The following is a 20,315-nucleotide window of genomic DNA, read 5'->3' as shown; positions in this document are numbered from 1 at the left end:
ACAAGATGTGGGATACTTCAGAGCAGGAGAAAGTGGCTTCTCCTAAGACATAACCATTTGCCTAGAAGTTTAGATTATGCAGATTTAACAGACAAGGAATATACGGGTATAAACCTAGACTTGACAAATCTGCATATACACAATAGAAAAGTCTTATTTTGAGAGGAAATGTATGAGTAATCCCTTTTGCCACATGACTCTAAGAAATGCCTGCTCTACAAGATTTTGATAAGTGTAAAAATCAATATTTACTCATAAATAATGTTTTCATAAGCACTCTGCATCTAATACAAGCAGTTTTCAAACTTTCACATAAATAACATATAAATGGATATTCTGAAAGAAGAAAAAATTCTTCTGAGGTTATGTAATTTGGAGACAGTTGTATGCTCTATCTTAATTCGAGATTAATGATGCACCTGAGAGAAATCCAACAAAAAGAAACTTCATTTACTTTTTTTATTTTATTTTTTTAACACTTATTCATTTTTGAGAGACAGAGAGAGACAGAGGCATAAGCAGGAGAGGGGCAGAGAGAGAGGGAGACACAGGATCTGAAGCAGGCCCCAGGCTCTGAGCTGTCAGCACAGAGCTCAATGCGGGGCTTGAACCCACGAACCACGAGATCATGACCTGAGCCAAAGTTGTCTGCTCAACTGACTGAGCCACCCAGGCACCCTGAAACTTCATTTACTTTTGTTTAATGTATCATTTACCAAACTAATTGACCAAAGAATCCTTTCCTCACATCTTTTATGAAGTACTAGTGTTCCACAGAAAACACTTTGGGAAACACTGCTCTAATATTCTCTTGGCTTCATTTCTTTCTTTCTTTTTTTTAATGTTTATTTTTGATAGAGCATGAGTGGGGGAGGGGCATAAAGAGAGGGGGACAGAGGATCCAAAGCGGGCTCTGCGCTGATAGCAGCAAGCCCCATGCGGGGCTCAAACTCATGAACCATGAGATCATGACCTAAGCTGAAGTCAGACGCTCGACTGACTGAGCCACCCAGGTGCCTTTTTTTTTTTTTTAATGTTTATTTATTTACTTTTTAGAGAGAGACTGCAAGGGGGGTAGGGGCAGAGAGAGAGGCAGACAGAGAATCTGACGCAGGCTCCAAGCTCCAAGCTGTCAGCACAGAGCTGAGCTGGATGGACATGGGGCCCAAACCCACAAACTGTGAGATCATGACCTGAGCCAAAATCAGACACTTAACCAACTGAGCCACTCAGGCACCCCTCTTGGCTTCATTTTTGTTAAATATTACTTAATAATCCCTAACCAGTGTATCAGATTCTGCAGCCATCAGAGCTGCCAAGAACCAGCTCCAGCCCAGGTCTAACAAAGATCAGTAACACAATAGTGACCTAGAGGGAAATGGAAAAAAATTCACAGGCCAAGTTCTCAAATGGAAAACAGTTAAGTATCAGGACAGTAAGAAGTCCTTTTCTCTTAGCACACCGCTTTAACCAAGGTTAAACCCAAGGCTTGGCATAATTATATATGGCTGCATGCAAAAAGGCTAGAGACAGGTGAGACTCTGAATGAAACTAGACACAGGCTTCTGGTCCCATCTGCCTCTAAAGTCCACAACACTCAGGGCACCTGGCTGCCCTGGTCAGTAGAGCAGGCAACTCTTAATCTCAAAGTTTTGGTTTGTTTTTTTTAAATTTTATTTTTTGTGTGTGTGTGTTTATTTTTGAGAGAGAGAGATCGTGTGTGAGAGGGGGAGGGGCAGAGAGAGAGGGAGACACAGAATCTGAAGTAGGCTCCAGGCTCTGACCTGTCAGCACAGAGCCCTACACAGGACTCAAAGCCACAAACTGTGAGATCATGACCCGATCCAAGGTTGGACGCTCAACCAACTGAGCCACCCGGGTGCCCCTTGATCTTGGAGCCCCATGATGGGTGTAGAGATTACTTAAAAACAAAATCTTAGAAGTCCACAATGCTCACAGTTACCAAATGCTTTATTTAAACCCTTCCCCTGTCTCTGAAAATTGGGGGTAGCTTATAAGGAAGGACACAGGAGCAATAAGGTTAATAAAATAGAGAAAATCAGCATCATGCAAACTGATTCTATAAGAAACAGAAATACAGATCCCATAAATGAAGATCGAATTTGGTTCTGGCCTCCATGGTGGCAATCATGGCTGACATGAACCAGCTTTGGAAGAGCAAGTAAAAACCCCATGGCCCAAACCATCCTTTACTGACTCTTCCTTGGTTTCCTTAAGGCCTCACAAATATATGCAGGAAAAAAGTAATTCTTAAGAAGCCACAGAAGTATTCAATTTAGGAAAAAGGCTACCCACTTAGGAAAAAGGTTCAAGTATACCTTGCTTATAAATTCAGTTATTAGCTGAGACAGAATTTTAGACTTACTAGTCTATAAATCAAGGGCACTTAAGCTTGGTTCAGGGATGGGCTCTAAGAAGTCCATGAATCTTGTAAAACTGTACTCAAAAGTTGGCAAAGATGTGCATTTAAAAAAAATGTTTACTTATTTATTTTGAGGGGGGGGCGAGAAACAGAGAGGAGAGCAGAATCCCAAGCAAGGGGGCTTGATCTCATGAACTGAACTGTGAGATCATGACCTGAGCCAAAATCAAGAGTCAGATACTTAACCAACTGAGCCACCCAGGTGCTCATGCAAAGATGTGCATTTTTTTTAAGTTTATTTATTTTGAGAGAGACAGACAGCATGCATAGGGAGGAGGAGAAAGAGGAGGACAGAGGATCTGAAGCCGGCTCTGTGCTGACAGCAGAGAGCCCGATGCGGGGCTCGAACTCATGAACCGTGAGTTCCATGACCTGAGCTGAAGTTGGATGCTTAACCAACTGAGCGACCCAGGTGCCCCAAAGATGTGCATTTTTAATATGAACCTAGTACATGGCATTTGTAAGATTCTCAGGAATCTGGAAATTCCCCTAAAGGGCTTAAATCTACCACTGTAATTGAAATTGTTTTAATGTGAGATTAATCAGGGCTCCTGGGTGGCTCAGTCAGTTAAGCGTCCAACTTTGGCTCAGGTCATGATCTCACAGTTCATGGGTTCAAGCCCACATCGGGTTCTGGGCTGACAGCTCAGAGCCTGGAGCCTGCTTCAGATTCTGTGTCTCCCTCTCTCTGTCCCTTCCCTGCTTGAGCTGTCTCTCTCTCTCAAAAATAAATAAACACTTAAAAAAATACATATGAGATTAATCAATCCACAAAGGTTTTATTTTTTTGTTTTTGACCACTTGCAATACGTAAAACACCAGTTTAGGTCCTGGAGGATATACAGCAGGCTAACAGGCTTAATCTTGGGGAAAGCTGAGGCCAGCCCAGGTGAAAAGATGGCAGTAAATGGTAAAGGCCAAGGGTGATATGAACTCTGTACTGAGAAGTGGGAAAATCACTTGCTAGTTGGGAAGGAGCAGAGAAAATGATGAGGAAGGAAGAAGACATTTCAGGAAACAGAAACAAAAGACGCCAGGGATCCAAGCTCAGAAACTAAAGGTAAGGTCAGAGAGGTCAACTGTGGAAGGCCTGGAACACCAGGTGAGGAGACTTTGTGGAATCTGGGGAGGTTTCTGAGCAGGGTATTGACAGAAGCAGGGGAGGCGAGGGACTGAGACAGGAACAGTTACTAAATACCCAAGGAGGAAGCAAGGACCCTAGCCCTTCTGAGGTATGGGACCAGAGGGCATGATGCAGCCACACTGCCCTCCACCTATGTTTCCGATATGCCAGCTTCTCCTGTCTTGGAAGCTGTGTGCTCTGGCAATTCCCCTGGCTCCTTCATTACCTAGCTCCCAGTCCAAAGGCCCCTCCCCAGTGGAACCCCCAGTTACTCTCCACCCGTGGGTCCCCTCTCCTCTTGATTGCACTGCATTGCTCTGAAGCCACGTTCCTTATCAGTTGGCTCTCTATCATCTGACCTTCCCCCACGTAACCCCTCGAGGACCGGACTTTGTCCTCCTGGCTGACAACACAGCACCTTAACGGGGTGCCTGGCACATGGGAAGCACTATTTGTTGAATAAATTAACAAATTTGGGAGATTTATATTAAATCAAGGGAAGAAATACCAGAGAATTTCTACTTCTGTTGGTTCCTTTTAGGAGTAAAGAGAAGCTGTAACTGCAGCAGCTTGCAGACCAGAAGCCTCCACCACAGACTCACGTGGGGCAAACCTACCAGCCAGCTCCTCACTGCAGGCCGTTGGCAAGTGCCAGCAAAGCAAGCACAGAGGCTAAGTTTCAGTGTGCCCTCTCTTCTGCGATGGCTTTTTAAATTTTTTTAATGTTTATTTATTTTTGAAAGAGGGAGAGACAAAGCGTGAGCAGGGGAGGGGCAGAGAGAGGGAGACACAGAATCCGAAGCAGGCTCTAGGCTCTGAGCAGTCAGCACAGAGCCCGATATAGGGCTCGAACTCACAAACCTGATCATGCCCTGAGCCGAAGTCAGACGCTTAACTGACTGAGCCACCCAGGTGCATCTGTGATTGGATTTGTTTTTAATGACAAACACGTGTTGACTGAATATTTATTCCCTCCCTTCTAAATTAACAGTCGGGCTCCTCTTTCCAAACAGGAGTAATTTCATTGGAGGACGGGAGATTTACAAACTATACAATATTTCTTTCCCCTTTCTAATTTTAATACAAATTTCTGGGGCAAAAAAAATAACTTTCCTGAAGAAAAGAGACCTGAAAACATTTCAATAACTTAAAAAAAAAAAAAAGAAAGAAAGAAAGAAAGAAAAGAATAAAAGGACTAAATTGAGAAACTTTTCATAAATGCAATAAAACATTAGAAAAGATCACCAGAAAATAAGATTTCCCTCTTTAAAAGAACCAAGAAACGACTGCAATATATTCTTTTTTTTTTTTTTTTTTTAATGTAAATATATTCTAGGGACACCTGGCTGGCTCAGTCAGAAAAGCATGTGACTCTTGATCTCAGGGTCGTGAGTTCAAGGCCCATACTGGGTGTAGAGATTACTTACATTAAAAAAAATTTTTTTAAACCCTCATTATAATACTTAATGAGAATGTTTAAATAATATACCTCTTAATTTCAGTGACAAAATTCAGTTTACTATATGTATGCTATTTTCTGAAACTATACCTTTTTCTTTGATCCAGAAATGTCATTTACTGGAAAATTATAAAAATTTACATTGGTGTACATTTTTTTACCATTACAGAGCATTCCGCATGTTGTACATTTTAAGTGAAATAACATTCCAGTTTCATCTTTGAAGATATAAAATTGTAATAAGTACACAATTTGATTCTCAGTTCTTATGGTTTCAAATTGTTCACCCCTACTTTTTTAAGTTTTGGTTTTTTTTTTAAGAGAAAGAAAGCACCAGTTGGGGAGCGGGGCAGAGGAGAGAGAGGAATCTCAAACGGGCTCCACACTCAGCACGGAGCCCAATGTGGGGCTCAATCCTAGGACCCTGGGATCGTGACCTGAGCCAAAATCAAGAGTCGGGGCACTCAACTGACTCAGCCACCCAGGCGCCCCCCAAAATTTTGTATACATTGTAAATCACTATACACTTTTTTCCTTTTCTTTTTCACACAATGTTACATTAGTTTCCGGTGTACAACATAGTGATTTGACATGAAATGATACATCTTCATAGCAAATACACTGGGTCACACACAAATGAATTCTTAGAACAGGATAAAAACAAAAAAGGTAGCTAGACCTAATTAACTGGGATTAATTTAGGAGAAAGCCAACGCAAAACAAGCCTGAATTTTAACATTTTACAAGACGTGACATTCTGCTACTTGAAGCATATTAAGTAGCCAGAACAAAGATTACAGGACAGCCCCAATGCACTCTTTAGGGGGTCTCAGCTAAAAAAGAAACAAGAGAATAAGAATAGCCAGTATTTGTTGAACATGTACTACACGCCAGGCACAGTTCAGAACACTTATGCGGACTTGACATTTGATTGTCACAACAACCCTCTGAGGAAGGAATCAGATCCCCCACTTTACAGATGAAGACACTGAAGCACAGAGAGGGTAAGTAACTGGCTCAGAGTCTCACAGGGAATAAGTGGAGGAGTCAGAATTCAAACCCAGCAGTCCGAGGCCACAACCAGACTCTTAACCCCACACTTTCCTGCCTCTCCACTAGAGGAAAGGCATCTGTAAACAAAGATAAGTAAGGGAGGTTTGGAAGTATTTAAAGGTACTATATAATCCCTCGAGCCCAGAGCCCAAGCATGTGCTAAACAAATCACACAACCATACAAAGGCCACTCACAGGAACCACACCCCAAAGGCAGTTAGCCAGCCTTCTCAGGGCAGGTGAGGCTTACTTAAATCAGAGCTGAGCACACTGCCATATAATGATCTGTTGGGTGTCAGTCTTCTTTACCACACTGTGGGCTCCTTGAGATCAGGGAATATGGAATATACACATATGTATACACACACATGTGTTTTTCCCTCCAAGTAGCAGTAGTTTATTTGGGAGGTGATCCCAGGTAACAGTTCGCGTGAAGGGGAAGCAAGACAGCAAAGTGAGGGAAGGCAGTAAAAAGTATGTTATGAGACCACTCACCAGTGTGAGTGACAGACTGCCTATGTTGATTTTCTGCATTCATTCACCCAGCACACACAGGCACATTCTATGAGACACGCACTACACGGAGCACTGGCAAAAATGCGATGAAGCAAGACAGAGAAGGGTCTTAGATCTGAAGGGATGCTAAGGCAGAAGAAACAGATACAAACGAGTAAGCACATAAATGTAACAAGTTACTCAGTGAGAAGAGCTATGAAGGAACTAAAGCTGCCAGGAATATTTGGGATGGAGGTTACTTCAGATATGTGGTCAGCGAAGGCCTGTGTGATGACACTGGAGCTGAAATCAGAAGAAGTCAGGGTGAGTGTTCACAAAGCCAAAAGCACGCCTGAGCAGGTGGACTCCTGAGAGTGAAGGGGAGAATAAGCAGCAAGAGGTAGGGAGGATGATGGGGCCTGATCACACAGGCACTGAGGCTGTGATAAGCTTGGATTCTCATCTAAATTTCAAAGACAATGGCTGAGGGTTTGGAGCAGAAGGGTGCCATGGCGTGATTTACATTCACAAAGATTCCCCCGGATGATGCATGAAAAATAGATGACAGGGAGGGGTGCCATGGCGTGATTTACATTCACAAAGATTCCCCCGGATGATGCATGAAAAATAGATGACAGGGAGGGGTGCCTGGCTGGCTCAGTTGATAGAGTATGAGGCTCTTAATCTCAGGGTTATGAGTTCGAGCCCCATGTTGGGTGGAGTGATTACTTAAATAAATAAACAAACAAATAAATAAGAAAAACAGATTGCAGGGAGACAAGAGTGGAGGCAAGGAGGCCAGTGAAGAGGCTACAGAAGTCATCCACTAAGAAAATGCAGTGTTTGGGCTGCAGAGGCAGCAGTGATGATGGAGACAAATGACCTAAGTCCAAACTATCATGGGGGTGTCTGAGTGGTTCCGTTAGTTATGCGTCAGACTCCTGATTTCAGCTCAGGTTGTGATCTCACGGTTCGGGAGTTTGAGCCCCGAGTCTGTCTGTCTGTCTGTCTCTCTCTCTCTCAAAATAAATAAATAAATTACAAAAACAAAAACTATCGTGGAGGAACAATTGACTGGCCTGCTGAAGCACTAGCTGTCAGGGTGACAAAGAGGGAGGAACCAAGGACACGCCAAGGTTTTGAGGTTAAACAACTAGGTGAGCAGTGGCACGTCATCCCCAATGCTTAAACTTCCGTAGGCACTCAATCCATTTTCACTGACTCAGTCATTAGCTCCTGCTGGATGCTGACATGGAACACTATCAGTCGGGGTCCCAGCAGGAAACAAATGGCACATTCAAACACGGTGATTTGAGAAGAGTTTTAAAAAGGACCACTTAAAAAACCAGGGGCAGGACACAGAGAAGCCATAAGGGACAATACAGTCCCCAGGACTGGTAACAGTGGGGCACCTTACACCCCAGGCCAGGGAAACCTTCCTACTTCCCCAACCCCAGAATAATGCAGGGAGGACCACCTGATAGAAGTATGACCCTACAGCCAGTCCACCATGACCCTGAAGTAAGGGAGCAAGTGGATCAACGCCCTGTCCGCACTCTCCTTACTCTGGATTTCCCACCAGTGCCTCCCAATCAGATGTCAGAGGGCAAGGAGCCCACTCACTGATGCAGCCCATATGGGTCCACTTCTTGGATCTGGAGAGGCAAAAAGATAGTGGCCAGCATGTGAACTCTGAATGAATGAGGATTTACTAAGCCTGTAATTATGCTATTTCACAGGAAAGGGATGCCTATCCGAAAAACCCAAATTACCTTATAGATACATCAAGTTCTTCCTTTTCCATTTTTCTTTCACCCTCCTCTCTGCTGGTCAGTTCCATGTCAGCATCCTCCACTGACTTTTTCTCACCGTTTTGGAAGTACTGTTGAAGGGCGGTGTACAGTTTAAATACTTGACTGAAAGAAAGCTTACTGTATGCCAAGATCATATGGCGCAGAAATAAACCTATAAAATAAGACATACGCAGGCGAAGGCATTAATTGAAATCCAGGTTACACAGAGTTCATACTATATGTTGCAATCTTGCTTTAAAAGCATCAAAAAGAGACGTTTGCAGTTTCTATTCCCTCCACCTAGAATGTTCTTCCCCATCTCTTACAAAACTGGTTTCCTCTTCTAATGGGTCGCGCAGTCCCCAATCCACTCCCCACCCCTGCACTCCATCATCTTTAGCCATCCAATATCTTTTTTCATGGCTATTGGAACTATTTGAATTATCTTATTTACCTATTTACTTTTCACCATCTGGCCCCACCCTACCAGTACGTGATCTCCTTAAGAGGAAGGTCCCTATCTATCTTGTAAGTCCAGAGCCTGGCACACAGGCGATCAACAATAGCTGATGTTGAATAACATAAAAACTACTGTGTGAAAAAGCCAAATGGATGCAGCATGGATATAAAGCTAATAGGAAAGCATCAAGAAAGTTCACATATGCCCTCAATAACATATTCTTACTTAATTCTTTTCATAAAAGTTTAGTTGGTGACCCTGACTTAGGGAGTTGCACAATGCAGACCAGGAATCCAGAGGACCGTAGGAAGGAGCCATGAACCCCTAAAAGCCCGCAGGACTGGGCTAATAGTTGGACTACTACAGACAAAACAGAAGACGCTTTTCTACAAGACAAGTATTTAAACATAGAACAAAATGGCAAGGCAGTAAGTACAAACTAAAACACGTCCCACTGTGTTTGTTCAGAGATAGCAGAGTGATGACAGATATGATTTAGAAAGCTGCTCACTTCAATGAAAATATTCTCTGCTCTCCTTAGAAGAGCTTCATACCTACTACACTCGTTTTGTGAACCTCTGGTTCAGTTCCAGAAAAAGAATCTGACAGGTCATCAAAAAATTGTTCCATATCCTTCAATTCGCCTTCAGCCATCAGTTTGATTCTGAAAGAGAAAATTGAGGTGCACATTTTATTTAAAAAAAAATTTTTTTTTTTTTAACGTTTATTTATTTTTGAGACAGAGAGAGGCAGAGCATGAACAGGGGAGGGGCAGAGAGAGAGGGAGACACAGAATCTGAAACAGGCTCCAGGCTCTGACCTGTCAGCACAGAGCCTGACGCGGGGCTCGAACTCACGGACTGTGAGATCATGACCTGAGCCGAAGTCGGACGCTTAACCGACCGAGCCACCCAGGCGCCCCGAGGTGCACATTTTAGGAAGGCCCTTTAAACATCTTCCATGTTTCACATTCCACAATTATCTCCAATAAATCTATTTTAAAAGCAATTCAGAGATTCATAGAAAATGGTGGCACATAAAACAAACTTGATAATTCAAAATGTCACTCCCATTATTCTGAAAAGTATCACCGTTTTCATCATAAAACCTGTCAGAGTAACACATCAGCTAGCAAAATGGAATTCCCTGCAGCAAATAAAAGAACAAGGTAGATCCATACAGAAAAATAAATTTTGAAATAGGTTTAATGTTAACTACCATTTTTCAAAAAAAAAAAAAAAAAAAAAAAGTAGGGGCACCTGGGTGGCTCAGTCAATTAAGGGTCCAACTCTTGGTTTCATAGCTCAGGTCATGATCTCACGGTTCGTGAGTTCGAGCTGCCCATCAGGCTTGTTGCTGTCAGTGCAGAGCCTGCTTCAGATCCTCTGTCCTCTTCTCTCTCTGCCCCTTCCCGGCTTGTACTCTCTCTCAAAAACAAATAAAAAACGTGGCGCCTGGATGGCTCAGTCGGTTAAGTGTTCATGGGTTCAAGCCCCGTGTCAGGCTCTGTGCCGACAGCTCAGAGCCTGGAGCCTGCTTCGGATTCTGTCTCCCTCTTTCTCTGCCCCTCCTCCACTTGCACTGTGTCTCTCTCTCTCTCAAAAATAAATAAACTTAAAAAAAAATTAAAATAAAATAAAAAACATTAAGAAAAAAGTAAAGTTCTTAGGAAAACTGGGTTTTTGTTTACTGAGACTTACAAAGATATGTTTTTAGAGAATTCATTACCATGTGCACTTCTCTAATTTTCATCTACGTAAACATATTCTCATATATACAGAAGAAAAGGAAGCTTACCTGATCTGTACTGAATTTGCCAGCTGGGGACAAGATTCTTCAATTAACTTGTATAGTTTAGACAGTGTAATATCTGGGCCCTGGGTAAAGGAGATAGGGAGGTTATGGATAAATTTTAAGGAGCTGGAGAATGATAAACAGTTGTAAACATGAATTTCTCTCTGCTTTAACAATTATTCCAAACATGAAATCTCAAATCAGGAAGAAAAAAAAAAAAACTAAACTAAACTAAAGCACTAAAGTAATACTTTACATTTGCATAGCATTCTTGTTTCATCTGCGGAATAGTTTAAAATGGGAACAAAACAGAGACCCTGTAGTCTGAGGACCTGCTGTTCTTTCCTTCTTAATTTTGTAATCATGGCAAAGCTGTAGCCTCTCTGAGCCCTAGTTTCCTTCATCAGTAAAACGGAGATAATAATAACCATCTCCCTTGCTTGTGCCAGAAAGAGTAAAAAAAGGCTAAGTGCTTCATAAACTGGAAGACATTATACAAACGTAGGTGTCCTATTTTTCACAAACATAATCTTACTTGATCCTTCCCCAAACCTTGTAAGGTAGGCAGACATACTATGCGCCCAAGTCCATAAAACATACCAGTAGAGACAAGGAGTATGCAACCTCAGCTGTCAAGACTACAATCTAGGGGCGTCTGGCTGGCTCAGTTGGTGGAACATGACTCTTGATGTCAGGGTTGTGAGTTTGAGCCCCACCTTGGGTATAGAGATTACTTAAATATAAAATCTTTAAAAAAGAAGAAGAAGACGACAACTACAATATAACTGAGGTTTAAAAACTAAACACTGGGGGCGCCTGGGCGGTTCATTTAGTTTGGTGTCCAGCTCTTGGTTTCAGCTCCAATGGTGATCTCACAGTTGTGAGATCAAGCCCTGGATCTCTGAACTCTGTGCTGACGGCTTGGGGCCTGCCTGGGATTCTCTCTCTCTCTCTCTCTCTCTCTCTCTCTCTCTCTCTCTCTGCCCTTCCCCCCTCACTCACTCTCTTGCTTGCCTGCTCTCTCCCTCTCTCAAAATAAATAAATAAACTAAAAAAAAAAAAAAAACTAAACAGTGAATCTTTTTTGGAGAGTAAGTTGACACTATATATGCTAATTTCAGATGTGGCTAACCCAGCAATTCCACTTGTAGGGAAGGTACATTCGGCATGCATTGTTTGAAATGAAGAAAAACTGAAAAGCACCTATAAGTCCATTAATAAAGAGTTAATCTATAATTTATAATAAATTATAAATGTATTTAAATATTAATTAAAGTTAGGAGTTATGTTTCTTTTCTTATTGTGGAATACACTGCAGCTGTTTAAAAAAGAAGAAAAAAAAAAAGAATGAGGTAGCTCTATTCAAATGTGCTGATATGGGAAGGTCTCCAAGACTGGTTAAGTGAAAGGAGCAAGCTGTAGAATAGAAGTCACATTTATGTAAAAAAAAATAATAAATAAATAAATAAATAAATAAATAAATAAATAAATAAATAAATTTTAAATTTAAGCAGAATTAAAAGGATGCACACACATATATATACTTAAAACCATATGCCTCCATCTATCTATATACAGGCATTTAGCAAAAGGTCTAGAAAGATCCATTCTGGCCTGTGGCCGAACAAACATTAACAGTGATAATCTCTGAAAGGGAAAAGGATTGGAGGCCATGCAGAACCATAACCTTTCACTCCATCAATTTTAGGATCAGCTGAAGTTTTTACAATGAATCTTTGTGTGTTAGTTAAGTAGTTAAAAATTAACAAATTTGGGGGTACCTGGGTGGCTCAGTCCGTTGAGCAACAGACTCTTGATCTCAGCTCAGGTCATGATCTCACAGTTTCTTCAGTTTGAGACCCACACTGGGCTCTGCACTGACCATGCACAGAGCGTGCTTGGGATTCTCCCTCTCCCTCCCTTTCTGCCCCTTCCCCACTCTCTCTCCCTCTCAAAATACATAAGTAAACTTTAAAAAATGAATTTTTAAAAATTCACTGTTTAAAGCCAAATTTTGCAAAGGAATTGGGAGTCTGGTTGGAATGTTACTACACCACATAGTATTCAGCCAAAGAACCCAAAGGAAAATCTAGGACAAAAAACACGGTATGAGCAAAGGCAGAAAGATGTGTGAGTTAAAACACAAGTACTGTTTTGTTTCTTTTCTCTATTACCAAATCTTTTCGTATTATAACTTTTATTTCAATAGTGGGGAAAATGTATTTGTAATAATAGTAATGAGGCTAGGACTGGGAGCTACAAGTAATAGAGACCCCATTCCTTTTATTCAACCAGGTGGGCAAGCCACTTAACCTCTGGGTCCTCAGTACCCCTTCTCTCCCCCAATATACGGGTGATAGACTGTAAAAAGTCAAGTATATTGATAATGCGGGGGCCCAGGACTCCAGATCTTTGTTTCTGCCACCACTGCTCAATAGCCAAGTGCTCATCCTTCAGTACCACTTCTTCTAAGACCTCCCACTCCACCTGAGTTCACACATCTGCCACAACAGGGTTTATTCCATTTCACTTATTCCACACGTTTACTTAGGCGCTCTACTCAGCTGTGGGGATATAAGAGTGAACAAAAGTAGGATAAAACACTGCCCTCATTGAAGTTAGTCTACTAAGGGAGAGACATTAGTCATAAAATCACACACATAAATGAAAACAAAAAACCCCACAACCTATATAAAAGGTACGTGCTTTATGAGAATACATGAAAATGAAAATAGTTGACATTGAGCATTTACTATGTGCCACAAACTATGTGCTTTCCATGGATCTTCTAATTTAATTCAGCCATCCCCAAACAGTTTCTATCATTGTCCTCCTTTTACAGAGAATCCAAAGACCCAAGGAGATTATAGAACTTGCCACAGTCACACAGCCAGTACGTGGTGAAACTATAACCTGAGTCGGCGAAATGAAATAAAACATGCGAGGTGCTTAGCAAACAGGAAGTGTTCGATGTTAGTTATAGGTCATTATTACTACTTATTGCGGTCCTCTAGGTGTCTGTATGATTCATCTGTCTCCAACTCTCAGGACTACGTGTAGCCCCTTTCTATAGAAGACGCAGGATGTCAGAAAATAACTCCTACCCAGTCACTCAGCTAATAAATGCTGGAACCAAATATGAACCTGCAAGAAAAAAATGCATGTAACAGCGCCTAGCCCATGGTAAGCACTCAGTTAGCAGGTGGTATTAACTCCTTTATTTATTTTTATTTTTTCGGTCCTCCAGGGCTGAAAGAGTATCTGATGAACACTCGCGCCCCCAGGCCCAGTGAGGTGTCCCGCACAGAACAGGTGCTCAGAAAAGGTTTGCTGAATGAGCGGGAGCCGGTCGGTGGGGGCCGCTCACCTGCAACAGCGGCAGGAGCAGCTGGTTGAGCCTCCGCCGCTCCATGAGGCTGACGGCGCCCTCGCCCGTGCGGCCCATCTCGTTCAGCAGCACCAGCACTGCGATCTTATACGGAGTCACCCAGTCCTTGATGCCGAACACGTTGGCGTGCACTACCCCATTGGTCATCATGGGGTTGAAGTACAGGCTCTCGTGGACGCTGGCCATGGCGCCCCGGGACTAAGCCCAGGAGCCGGGCCGACCGCCGGGTTCCCGCTTGAAACACACCACAGCCAGCCCTAGGCCTCAGTTCGCCCGCGCTGTAGCCCAGGATACGGGCATCTTCGCCGTTGGCCAATCAGAGAAGCCAGACCAAAGCACGTGGAAGGGCTACAGCCAATCAGAATGTCCAGGGGTGCTGCGCAGGGTGGGGCAAAGGCGGTGTACTTAAAGACTGAGTCCCTACAGAAACTCGAATGAAAGGAGCAGGTTCCGGGGTGACTTGGAATGGAACCGTGGAAGGGAGCTGACGCTTGAGAACCGGAGCTGAACAGGTTGTGGTGCGGCGACTGCCCTTTTGTTTAATTAGAAAACAGTTAAAATTGAATTTTGAAACGAAGCAACAAAATTGAATTTGTACCTTTAAAATTTGTATTTGATCCATTATGTTAATTTCTAAATTCAAAATTTGAGAGTTTCATTAAACTCTTTTAAGACATGATGAAGCATTTTTTTCTCAGTACTTCACAAATGCCATTTGGAGACAGCCAAGTCAGGTTGCAAGTGACCTTGCATCCTTACATGAAATGGAAGGTAACATCACTTTCATTTAGTGAGCCTCTGTTTCCTACCTAATAAACTACAAGATCCGTAGTCTGGCATTTGTATCCCTCCAAAATCAATTCCTAGACAATATTTTAAATCTGATTTATTACAATTCCCCTTCCATTCATCGATATCTCTCCCAAGACACTTCTCTATAGCCCGACTTATTATTAATAATGATTTGCCTGTGTAGTAGTGTCTATGACCCTTGAAAGAAAAACCATGTCTATTCAACTTTGGCTGTACACATGCACTGTGCCTAGTAGTGCCTTGTGTTTGTTTTGGGAGAGTTGTGGGTGTTTTGTTTTTTGTTTTTTGTTTTTTTAAGGTTTATTCATTTATTTTGAGAGAGAGAGAGAGATGCTCAGGGTGGAGCTGGATTCAGGGCTTGATCTCAGAACCGTGAGATCATGACCTGAGCCAAAATCAAAAGTCGCAGTACTTAACTCACTGAGCCACCAAGCATCCCCTAGGGCCTTGTTTTTGTTGTCTCAATCACTATTTTGTCGGATAAGTAATGAATGAATATGTGGTTTTAGTTCACAAAAACAGAAAAGGAGGCAGGTTATATACAGACTATATAACTGTGCCAGAAAAGAAGTTATTGATAGCTTGGAATACAAGACCTTGATGCCATATCTTGAGAACTCTTCACATGTTACACATACAATTACGTATATTTTGAACATATGACTGTGCATTTCACCACATACAATACCTATGTAACCATGTCTTATTTATAAAGGGGGAAACTGACTTTTTGCAGGAAATTTAATTCGTAAATAACTTCTTTCCTTGCCTCAGTTTATTTTTGTAAAACCATCCCCCTTCCCTTTTTTTTTTTTTTAAATGAAAAAGCATACTTAACATTTCACAGCTCCCTCAGAATCTTTTTGCATGGTGGGTATAGCATAGAATAAAAGTTGGTGAAGGACATTTGTGGAACTTTTATTCAACCTTAAAATCCTAAATAGAAACACATTACTGAATGTAAAGAGGAAAATAAGTGTTTAAAAATCCTAAGTAACAATTTTACTCTAAATTGATAAGACTTTTGAGTCATTCATTTATTTATTCAATAAATATATGCTGAGCTCCTACTATATTCAAGGCTGTTCTAGATGCTGGACATAAAAGTGGTGAACTTCTAGACTAAAAGTTGCAAACTGGTGGCCTCTGAACCAAATGTGGCCCATCAGACGTGTTTTGTCTTGCATAATGTTTGCCAACACTTAAAAATTAAGAAATTTCAGGGGGCCTGGGTGGCTCAGTTGGTTAAGCATCTGACTTTGGCTAAGGTCATAATCTCCCACTTTGTGAGTTCAAGTCCCACATCAGGCTCTCTGCTGTCAGCTTGGAGCCCACTTCAAATCCTCTGTCTCCCTCTCTTTGCCACTCCCCTGCTCTCTCTCTCTCTCTCTCTCTCTCTCAAAACTAAATAAACATTAAACATTAAAAAAATTTTAAGAAATTTGATACCTCTGAAAAAGTCTATTTCCAGCTTCACTTGAAAAATTAGAATATTTGGCAACATGGTTTATTCCTGTGGGGTAATAATTAACTGGATATAAGAAGCAAGAGCCACCTTTATTCAGGGAATGCTGTCCCCAGATCACAATAGTCCTGGCCATTCATTATTGCCTCTTAAAAGGCGGCTCGAGTCACCCATTTACCCTACTTTACCCATTGATGCAGCTTCACCTGGACATTTGGGTTGGAAATTCCTGTTTCCATCTGTATATATTTGATTTTAAGAACGTGGTTAAATGTTACCAAAATTCTGAAACCATTTTAACTGTTAGGGATGTACTGCACCCTATGTACCCATTTTCATAGCAATTTGTTCAAGCCTTATTACACATTGAGGTTTTTTTTTCTTTTTACCAATGATTTGCATAAGTAACTACCTCTGATGGACTGTGTGAGTGCCTCAAGGGCCGGCACCCGGTTTTGTTTTTTCAGTCTTTGCAGTGACATAGGCACCTGACATCTGGTATGTGCTCATTATTGCCAAGATTCCTTTGAGTCAGCTGTGCTTCAAATCCTTAAAATTCACTCTAAAAATATTTCTGAGTACCTATTCTGTGCCAGACATTGTGGTAAGGCCTAGGGATACAGCAGCGAATATAGAAACTAGTTATTTGACCTCATAGAAAAAAAAAAGTGGCATAGGTCACAAGTCAAAAATCCCTGACGAATCACCCTGTCTCTGGGAGACTAAGAAGGACATCCTGTTAGAGATGTGTGGTTGGCCTCCCTTACTTTTTTTTTTTAAGTTTGTTTATTTTGAGAGCGAGAGGGTGGGCACACATGCATGAGTGGGGGAGGGGCAGAGAGAGAGAGAGAAGGAGAGAGAGAATCCCAAGCTATCTGCGCAGAGCCCTACGCAGGGCTCTAACTCACGAACCGTGAGATCATAACCTGAGCAGAAATCAAGAGTCAGAAACCTAGCCAACTGAGCCACCAGGCGCCCCTGGCCTCCCTTACTTTTAACTATGAAAACTGAATGCTGGGAGCACCTGGGGGGCTCAGTTCTTTGAGCATCTGACTTTAGCTCAGGTCATGATATCATGGCTTAAGATTTTGAGCCCCATGTTGGGCTTTGGGCTGACAGCACGGAGCCTGCTTTGGTTCCTCTGCCTCCTTCTTTCTCTGCTGTGCCCATACTCTCTTTCTCTCCATCTCTCAAAAAAAAATTTTTTTTGAAAAAGAGTTTAAAAATATGAAAAATGAAAATTGAGTGCTGACCTCCTACACCTTTCACATTTCAAAGCAGCCCTCCAAGTCAACAAAAGAATCAAGAATTTATAACTTGTAGTGGACTTTGGCTTATTTGTGTGTGTGTGTTGAGCATTCTCTACTATCATCCCCAAAATGTGTTGTCTTTGATTTGAACAAAGTTACTGAACATGCCCGTCTGAATATAGGGATGAGCATATGGCCCTAGTAGAGCCCATCAGATCCTTCTCCAGGATTGCTATATGGACCATGGAAAAAGAAGAATCCCTTTTTCTCCTGGGGATGCTAAGTGGGGCTGTTGATGCCACATTCTCTGCTGCCAGAATAAAGGTAACCTGTAGGAAGAGAGAACAAGGCCAATTTGCACAGAGAAACAGAATCAAGCAGAGTTGAGGTGGAGGGAGGGGAGAAAGAAATAGACAGCTGTGGTACTGACTTCTGTTTCTACCTTGAGACCATAGTTCTTGCAACTCATTCTTGAACTGCATCGGCTTTGCTAGCAGCCACAAAACTTAGCAAATGTTTGTTAGTTTGTTTTGGGGTTCTTGTTTTGTTTGCTTTTCACTTTAGTTCGATTGAGGAAGGTTTCTGGCTCTTGCAACCAAAATCATCTTTATTAATATATATTTGAAAATACTAAAAGCAAAGCAATTTATCCTGTCAGACCTGTTTAGTTCCCAGAAAAACCTTCAGGGTCCTTGATTTGTTCCTATATGAGCCTTCATCTCATCTTATGTGCTATTCAGTTACTGTCCCCTTTACTTCCCCAGTCACCAAATACTCTCCTGCCAGTCAGAGAAAACGTGATGCAAATCTGGCATGACTGATGAAACAAAAAGAGAGTTGGCCTGGGAATCAGACTCCCCAGGATCCAGTCTTGGCCTTAAAACCAACTAGCTCTGTGATTCAAGCAGCCACCTGGAACTTGAGCCAATCACATTAACAAGGAAAGGTTTGCAGGGCGCCTGGGTGGCTCCAGCAGTTAAGCGTCCAATTATTGATTTCAGCTCAGGTCATGATCTCATGGTTCGTGAGTCCGAGCCCCACATCGAGCCCCCCTACCCACCTCTCAACAATAAATAAGTAAACATTTAAAAATAAAAACAATGAAAAGTTTGGATGGGAAAGGAACCTGCAAGCATCACCACTATCTAATTCCAGAATATTTCTAAAAGTTTATTTGTTTATTTAGAGAGACAAAGAGAGAGAGCACACATTGGGGAAGGGCAGAAGGATGGGAAGAGAGAGAATCCCAAGCAGACTCCACATTGTCAGTGCAGAGCCCAATTCGGGACTCAAACACACAAACAGTGAGACTATGACCTGAGCCAAAACCAAGAGTCAGAGGCTTAACCAACTGAGCCACCCAGGTGCCCCTCTAATTCCAGAACATTTCAATGACCCAAAATGAAACCCCAGACCCATTAGCAGTCACTCCTTGTTCCCCTTCTCCTCAAGTCCTGGAAGCCACTAACCTTCTTTCTGTCTCTATAGATTTGTGTATTCTGGACACTTCTTATAAATGGAACCATACAATCGGTGGCCTTTTGTGTTGACTTCCTTTTTTTTTTTTAAAGTGTATTTATTTTGAGAGAGACAGAAAGAGCCCAAGTTGGGGAGAGGCAGACAGAGAATCCTAAGCAGGCTCTGCGCTGTCAGCACAGAGCCCATTTCGAGGCTCAAACTCGCAAAACCATGAGGTCATGACCTGAGCTGAAACCCAGAGTCGGGCACTTAACGGACTGAGCCACCCAGGTGCCCCTGTGTTGGCTTCTTTCATGTAGCCTAATATTTCTGAGGTTCATCCATGTAGCTTATGTCAGAACTTCATTCCTTTTCGAGGCTGAATAATATTCCACTGTAAGGATAGACTACACTATCATTTGGCTCTTGTGAAGCCATGCACACATTCATGCACACATTTTTGTGGGAACATATATCTTCCACTCTTTTGGGTATATTCCTATGAGCAGAATTTCTGGGTCATACAGTAACTCCATGTTTAACTTTTTTAGGAACTGCCAGACTCTTTTCTGTAGGTGCACCATTTCACATTCCCAGCAGCAATGAACGAGGGTGGCCTCTACATTTTAAAGAACATCAGGAACCCAGCCTGCTATTTAATCAGGAGTCATAATTAGCAATGTCATGATTATGAAAGAACTGAGTAATTATCGAGGTGTTTTAAGTTTTTCTGAGTAATGGATGACTGTACTCATGATTTTCTGTATCTCTGCACACCATACTCTCGCAAGTAGAAGTACGCCAAAGAGAACCAGTTTTCCCCATTGCTCATTAGACAGTAGCTTTCCAGCAGCTAAGTGCTGGCACATCATCTGCACGTCCCAGAACAGATGGGAAAGCCAGTGGTGTCACCGAACACATGCTTTACCTGCTGATGGGTTCCAAAACTTCTGAAAATGACAACCCCTAACCGTGGTTTTTGTGCAATTCTAAGCATCTTGTTAGAGGACACATATAATTGCTCGGATTGCCCTGAGCAAGGAAAATGTAATGTGTGAACCAGGTCTCCTGCATACATGCATAAACAATCTCTTTTGATAATCCAGGAAAATCCAGCTGAGAGAAAAGAAAATAACTCCTATTAAATAAAATGAGCCCCGACTTTGAGAGAGTCACGTAGAGTCTCAGAGCTCAATTAATACAGAAAGTTCTGGGTAATTAACTGAGCTGCTGGGGAAACTTGATCTCTAGCCTGACAAGCATCACTAAGTATTTCCAGACCAAGGTAACATTCCAGCTTCTCAAAGCTCATGACCTGAAT

The 20,315-nt window shown here is 42.1% G+C and overlaps 1 protein-coding gene across 2 annotated transcripts in view; it reads right to left on the bottom strand.

Annotated features, from left to right (window-relative positions):
- ANAPC5 (anaphase promoting complex subunit 5) overlaps window positions 1-14,291 on the bottom strand; it is a 44,152-nt gene extending 29,861 nt beyond the window's left edge. For both annotated transcript variants that reach the window (XM_007079583.2, XM_042962652.1), the window contains exons 1-4: window positions 13,988-14,291; window positions 10,624-10,703; window positions 9,381-9,490; window positions 8,346-8,538 (exon numbers count right to left, since the gene is read on the bottom strand). In XM_007079583.2, the coding sequence (XP_007079645.1) occupies window positions 8,346-8,538; window positions 9,381-9,490; window positions 10,624-10,703; window positions 13,988-14,194 (590 nt within the window). In that variant the 5' untranslated portion in view covers window positions 14,195-14,291. The remainder of the gene's footprint in view (window positions 1-8,345; window positions 8,539-9,380; window positions 9,491-10,623; window positions 10,704-13,987) is intronic.
- Between the last annotated feature and the right edge of the window lie 6,024 nt (window positions 14,292-20,315).

This window comes from Panthera tigris, chromosome D3 (genome assembly GCF_018350195.1).
Source record: "Panthera tigris isolate Pti1 chromosome D3, P.tigris_Pti1_mat1.1, whole genome shotgun sequence".
NCBI classification, from domain to species: Eukaryota; Metazoa; Chordata; class Mammalia; order Carnivora; family Felidae; genus Panthera; species Panthera tigris.
The sequence above is the reverse complement of the archived record's forward strand: the minus strand, read 5'-3'. Positions and strand labels throughout refer to the sequence as shown.